Source organism: Pinus tabuliformis, chromosome 8, assembly GCF_031772625.1.
Source record: "Pinus tabuliformis cultivar Carrire ecotype Pingquan chromosome 8, CPIR1, whole genome shotgun sequence".
Classification (NCBI taxonomy): domain Eukaryota; kingdom Viridiplantae; phylum Streptophyta; class Pinopsida; order Pinales; family Pinaceae; genus Pinus; species Pinus tabuliformis.
In genome coordinates this window covers 502,462,735-502,469,174 of record NC_142294.1, presented here as the reverse complement: position 1 = coordinate 502,469,174, position 6,440 = coordinate 502,462,735, and the positions used below count along the sequence as shown (strand labels likewise).

The 6,440-nt window shown below is 36.6% G+C and overlaps 2 protein-coding genes across 2 annotated transcripts; both read left to right on the top strand.

Annotated features, from left to right (window-relative positions):
- Positions 1-1,646: 1,646 nt before the first annotated feature.
- On the top strand, positions 1,647-3,638 carry LOC149236291 (disease resistance protein RUN1-like). Its single transcript, XM_089461543.1, has 2 exons — positions 1,647-2,273; positions 2,370-3,638. The coding sequence occupies exons 1-2, from the start codon at positions 1,705-1,707 to the stop codon at positions 3,517-3,519; spliced, it is 1,719 nt and encodes a 572-aa protein (XP_089317669.1). The 5' UTR covers positions 1,647-1,704; the 3' UTR covers positions 3,520-3,638.
- A 1,001-nt stretch (positions 3,639-4,639) lies between these two features.
- LOC149236290 (uncharacterized) lies at positions 4,640-6,119 on the top strand. The gene is made up of 2 exons (XM_089368829.1): positions 4,640-4,964; positions 5,052-6,119. The coding sequence occupies exons 1-2, from the start codon at positions 4,689-4,691 to the stop codon at positions 6,117-6,119; spliced, it is 1,344 nt and encodes a 447-aa protein (XP_089224955.1). The 5' UTR covers positions 4,640-4,688.
- Positions 6,120-6,440: the final 321 nt, after the last annotated feature.

The window sequence follows — 6,440 nt, the reverse complement described above, 5'->3', positions numbered from 1 at the left end:
AGGTAAGCACTTCTTTCCACTTACAAGAGTATATTTTTATAATATTTTTATATTTTTTAATTATAAAATAATATTTCATGGATTCTCAATAAAATTTTAGAGGTAACCACTTCTTTCCACTTATAATAGCATATTTTTATAATATGGTTATATTTTTTAACTATAAAATAATGTGTTATATTATTTTATTGAAGAACAATTTATTAATTTTCATTTATTTATGAAAATTTAAATGATTGAAAATATATTATAAAGTAATTTATGAATTTTCATTTATATATCTATCTCAAGTTTGCATTTTCTAATTGTTCAAAATAATTACTTTATCAATTTACTTATAATTTATTTATTCAAGAATTTAAATTAATTTTAACTAGCTTAGATCCATCTTAATTTCGGATCCACCAAGTGACGAGAGAGATCAAATCTCTTGAGATACAAACTTGGTGAAAACATATTAAGACTTATAAGATCAAATAAACACGTGACAATAACCCACATGAATTATTAAAAAGGAAAAATCAAAGTCAAAAACCATATTTATGTAAAAGAAATATCTAAATGGAACTGAGACTTTTCTGCAATACAATTATAAAGTTATTTGACATTTTTTTTGTAATTAAGGGAAGTAAAATTGATAATTAATTATATAATTTTAATAAATTAAAAAATATATATTTGGTTATTTTTTAATTGTAAAAATATAAAACTATTAAATTTTTATTATAATAATTTAATGGATGATTTTAATTTTTCTATATAAAAAATGATATTTATAAATTAATTATAATTTAAGTGATTGAAAATTAATATAATAATATTTATTGTAATTAATTTTATTTTAATCTAAAAAAATAATCATAATAATGTATATGACTTTTAAATAAGTAATAATTTATATTTTCATTACTGATTTTATTGAAGAATTTGACAACCCTTCTATACATTTGTGCCCAGAATATCTTCCTAAATTTTTTATTAACCTTTATACCTAAAAATAATTGTTAGTAAAAATAATTTATTAAATAAATATTAATTCATTATTATTAATTTTTTAATATACTTATTAAATACGAAGTAAGAAAATGCTTATCAAAATCAGAAAATCTTCCCAAATCTTCTATTAACCTTTACACCTATACGAATAATTGGTGGCACATATATTTATTATTGTTAGGTACAAATAATTCATAAAGTAGAGGTTAGTTTATTATTGTTCGTTTTTTAATATACTAAATACGACCGACAGTGGCAAATGCTTATCAAAATCCATGCCTGCGCAGAGACTCCTTCCTTCACGTGTTGGTCGACCACAAAGTAAATTCTTCACGTGTTGGTGGGCCATTAAAGAAAAATCCATTGATGCGTGTAGGAAAGTATTCCATGCAGTCTAGACTACAAAGTAAAAGCAGTGATGATATTTGAGAAACTGGTACATCTTCACGTGTCGGTGGGCCATTAAAATAAAGTCATTGATGTGATGTGATGCGTGGTGGGAAGTATTCCATGCAATGTGGACCACAAAGTAAAAGCAGTTGATGGCATTTGGAATCACGCGTCTTTGGAATCCAAAGCACCCACATCACATCATTCCTCAACGCCTGGTTAAAGGCATAATTCATACATAAAACTTGTCTTTCCCTTGAAGTTTCATCTCCTTGTGATTCAGTTTATGACTCCACACCTTTCCAAATTTCAGTATCAATGGCGAGCCTAACTATCTCCCCTCAGGCTTCTGCTGCTTCCTCCTCCATGGCCTCATCATCTTCTGCCTCCACTTCTTACTCTCCTCCTCCTTGGGATGTTTTTATTAATCACAGAGGCCCCGATGTTAAAAGGACTTTCGCCAGCTATCTGTATCGATCTCTCGTTTCCAGGGGATTGAAAGTCTTTTTGGACAAAGAGGAGTTGAAGGCGGGACAAAATATCTCTTCTCAAATTGAACAGGCTATCCGTGGTGCGTCTGTCCACATTGCAATCTTTTCACCAACGTATGCTGAATCTCCCTGGTGCTTGAACGAACTTGTCCTCATGGTAGACTCTGTAAAGTCGGGGAAAATCATTCTTCCAATATTCTACAAAGTTGAACCTTTTGAAGTCCGTTATACGGTCAAAGGCGGAGCGTACGCTCGTGACCTGCGAAAGCTTCAACAGAAAACTGACCTTGATCCTGAAACTGGTAAAGAGTTGCCACGCTACAACTCAGATAATTTTACGAAATGGAGAGGCGCACTTTCTTTTGCTGCTGATTTAAGCGGTTTCGTGGTGATTCGGTGAGTGCATCTCCTACCGTGTTAGTTTTCATTTGATATATGCTGTATGACATGCTTAGGCAGGCGATTCTCACTTGCTTCGTTTACACTATTCAGGGACGAGGACGACGAAGGTGAGCTACTGGATAAGGTAGTGGAAAGCGTTCTAAAAAGTGTTCCAAAGCCACTATTGTATGTGGCAAAATACCCAACTGGATTGAACCAGAAATTGGAAGAATTTGAAACCACGGTCCTACAGAAGCAGGAGACTGAGCGCGGTGAGGCCAAGGTTGTGGGCATTTGGGGTGTGGGTGGAGTTGGTAAAACCACTCTGGCCAAGGAATTCTTCAATCTTAGGAGATCACGTTATAGTAAATCTTCTTTTCTATTTAATGTAAGAGAAACCATAAAGAGAAAATCTGTAAATTATTTGCAGAGTAAGCTTTTAGAAGACTTAGCAGGTATGAAACGAGAAATTGAGAGTGGTGATGAAGGAGTAGGGATACTTCAAAAATATCTCTCATCCTGTCACGCTCTGATAGTTGTAGATGATGTAGATGGTGCCTCTCAAATGGACGCGCTTTTGTCATTTAGGGCTTTCCTTGACCCTGATAGCTTGATTTTGGCTACCACCAGGGACAAACATGTCCTCAGAAGCTCAGAAGTGTTAGAGTCCTCAATTTATAATATGAAGGGGTTGAGTCAATTACACTCCACAGAGCTCTTCTGTTGCTATGCCTTGAATCAGCCATGCCCATCACAAGAATTTGCAGCTCTGACAGCTCGATTTGTGAAAACCTGCGATGGGTTGCCGTTGTCGTTGAAAGTATTCGGGGCACTTGTTTGTGGGCAAAGTGAGTGTTACTGGAAAGAAACACTGGATGAACTTGACAACATGCTGCCTAACACTGAGATACAGGAAAGCCTAAAAATAAGTTACGACTCGCTCAGTTTAGATGAGCAGCAAATATTTTTAGATATTGCCTCATTTTTCATAGGAGAAAAAAGAGATGTTGCTATTAGAATATGGGGTTTGCGGGGGTTCCAAAATCTACAGGACAAGTGTTTGTTGGATGTGGACGCAGAAAACAGTATAAGAATGCATGATCACATTCGTGACCTGGCAAGAAATATTGCGCAGGGATTAGGGACCCGTCGTCTTGGGCAGCTATACATCGATGAGATTAACGATTTGCTGAAGCAATCCTCACAGGTAAGTACTTCAATCATTGAAACCTTTGTATTCAGGTTAAATTTCAATATTTAATGTTCACAATAAATATGCTTATTTATTCGAAAGAAAGATTTAATCTGTCATATGTGTACTTTTCATTTCATATGCGAGCAGATAATGACCGAAGTTCGCGGGTTAACTTGTCGTTTTTCTCAATGGGGGTGGCCGTGTGAGGGTGATGTGGTAAAACATCTCTTCAATCATTGAAACCTTTTTTGTTTTTTTTTCTGTAAACTGAGTTAGGAATTCTATTACTTCAAAACATCGTAAAACTTACAATCCAGTTATATACAAAAAAACAAGTCATTGCCCGCCCTTAAGGGAAACCGGGACCAGTCGATAGTTTTTAACTGCCATCCATAAGAAAAACATAACCAGCCTATCTATCCATACAAAATTTTCCACTATGAGATTCACAAGCAACCTATATCTTGTTTGAGACAATTCCATTAAGGATTACAAAATTGACAAAACTAAAAAAGCTTATGAAAACCTGTTGACAGCATAGTCCAGTCCCTAGTGAGTTGAGATATCCATCTGTGGTTCACCTTCTGCCTTGATCTCGAAACCATTTTCCTTCAGCAGCTGTAGAATTTTGTCCAACTTATAATTTTGGACATTCAGAGTCATCTGTATATTCCTTAATTCTCTTTTGAAAGTAGGGAGTCCATGGACTAATTCAACCATTTCAACTGCAATTTGCTCCATGGCCCTAGCCAGGAGTCGTTTCATGCCCCAGTAAGCATGCAGAGATTGTTTGTATAAAGACAACCTTCCTCGAGTATGTCCAGGATCAGGGTAAAGTTCTGCCATTCCTCCATCTCTGGATCCCTCCATCTCTGGATCTGAAGCTGCCTGCATAGCTTCCTCTTCCAATTGATCAATAACTGTTCTCACATGTTGGCTAGTGCCATGATTGTAAGCTTCCTCTGCTTCATTAATTTTCCTATTCATATCCCGCCTGGCCCTGCCTCTGACCCTAAGCTGCGGTTGCCTTCTCCCTCTACCACCTTCATCACTGCTCGTTCCCAGGCCCCGTTGAGAACGAGCAGTGATGAAGGTGGTAGAGGGAGAAGGCAACCCCAGAAAGAATACTACAAGTTTGTATTCAAGTTAAATTTGAATTTTTAAAGTTCACAATAAAAATACTAGAAAGAAAGATTTAATCTGTGATATGTATACTTTTCATATGCGAGCAGAGAATGACCGACCCCGAGGTCGCGGTAACGATGGGAATTCCACGGCGCAAAAGGAAGAGACATTCTCGTTCTTGTGGCACTTCGGATTTGGAATTTGTTGCAACTGAAAGTCCTTATTTGGAACGCATATTGGAGAAAGCTCCGTCACCAAATCTCAGATGGCTCCGCTGGGTTAAGTGTCCATACTCTTTCCTGCCTTGTTCGATACCAATGGAGAACCTAAGAGTTTTAGAAGTGGCCGGGTACTACTTGGAAACACTGTGGCAGGAGGAATCTGGGGTATGCTTATTTTTCTTTTCTAACATTATTTCATTTTGTACGCCAAAATCCATGTACCTCTTTCTGATAGAATGCCAAACATTGCAGCCTCCTCTTCAGTTGCGAGAGCTACGTATCTGGGCTGGCTCCTCATTTTCAAAGTTTCCCAAGTCCATAGGACAATTGAAGTACCTTGAAAAGATTACCATATCAACAATGGATCGAAACATGCTCAAAAGTTTGCCAGAAGAATTTTGTGAACTGCCCTGCTTGAAATACTTAGACATAGAGGACTGCGAGCAAATAACATCCCTGCCTGATTCTTTTGGAAAGCTAACACGCCTCCAGCACATTAAATTAGCTGGTGCTTACAGCTTGAGGACGCTTCCAGAATCTTTTGGGAATTTAAATAAACTCAAAAGTCTAGATTTGAGAGGATGCGGTCAATTGGCCTTCTCCGGCACCACGCTTGGAAAAATTACGACCTTGGAATTCTTAGATATCTCATTTTGTAATGTGACAGAATTTTGTAATGTGACCACGCTTGAGCATCAACTGTCCTTGAAAGAATTACACGTGGGCGGAGAGTGGGGGTCGTACGAAGAACTGAAGTGGTTAGAAGAACTGCCCAGCGGGATTCTGAACCTATGCAATTTAGAAAGCTTGCACATCGAGAGTTGTGGGATAAAAAACTTACCACAGGAACTTGTGAAGATGAACAATCTTCTATATTTACATGTGCATTTTTGTCCGTCGCTGGAACTACCATTTAAAATGAGATATCTCTGTGTTTGCCCAAACCTTCAGACCCTGGTGTTGTCGTGGTGTGAGAGATTGACACAAATAGGATGGCTTCGTGGTCTTTCAAAACTCCAATGCCTGAAGATCACTAACTCTGGAAGACTAGAGGAGCTGCCAAATCTTGACATGTTGACATCTTTGGAGATATTAGATGTTCAGGGATGCAAAATGCTGCGGAGCATTCCAGGGTTGGGGCAGCTCAAGAAGCTCACAAGTCTAAATGTTTCTGGATGCCATGAGATCTTAGAGTTGTCCGGCGCGAAACATTTAATTTCGCTAAAGGACCTTTCGGCTATGGGCTGTCCGAAACTAAGGTGGGGTGAGGGTGAGCTGGAACAACTGCGCCAACGATTGAAGGGACGCCTGTTTGTATAATGTAATGTTTATATAATTTAATTCACTTTTTGGTGGCAATATTTCACTATTTCACTATTTCAGGTTTACTTAACACATATAAAAGTAAGAATATGAAATGGAAAGAAGGTTTAGTTTAAGCCTATGACGTGATGACAATGAAGAGTTATTTCAAAATAAAGAATAATTTAAAATTAAATTTTTAAATTTCATTTTAAATATTTAAATTACTCATCATAATATTTTGCGAGGAGAGTACCGAATTATATATATATGTTTTTCTTAAACATAAATTATTATTTATTTTATATTAATATTGATTTTAAATTTCTAAAAATTTAA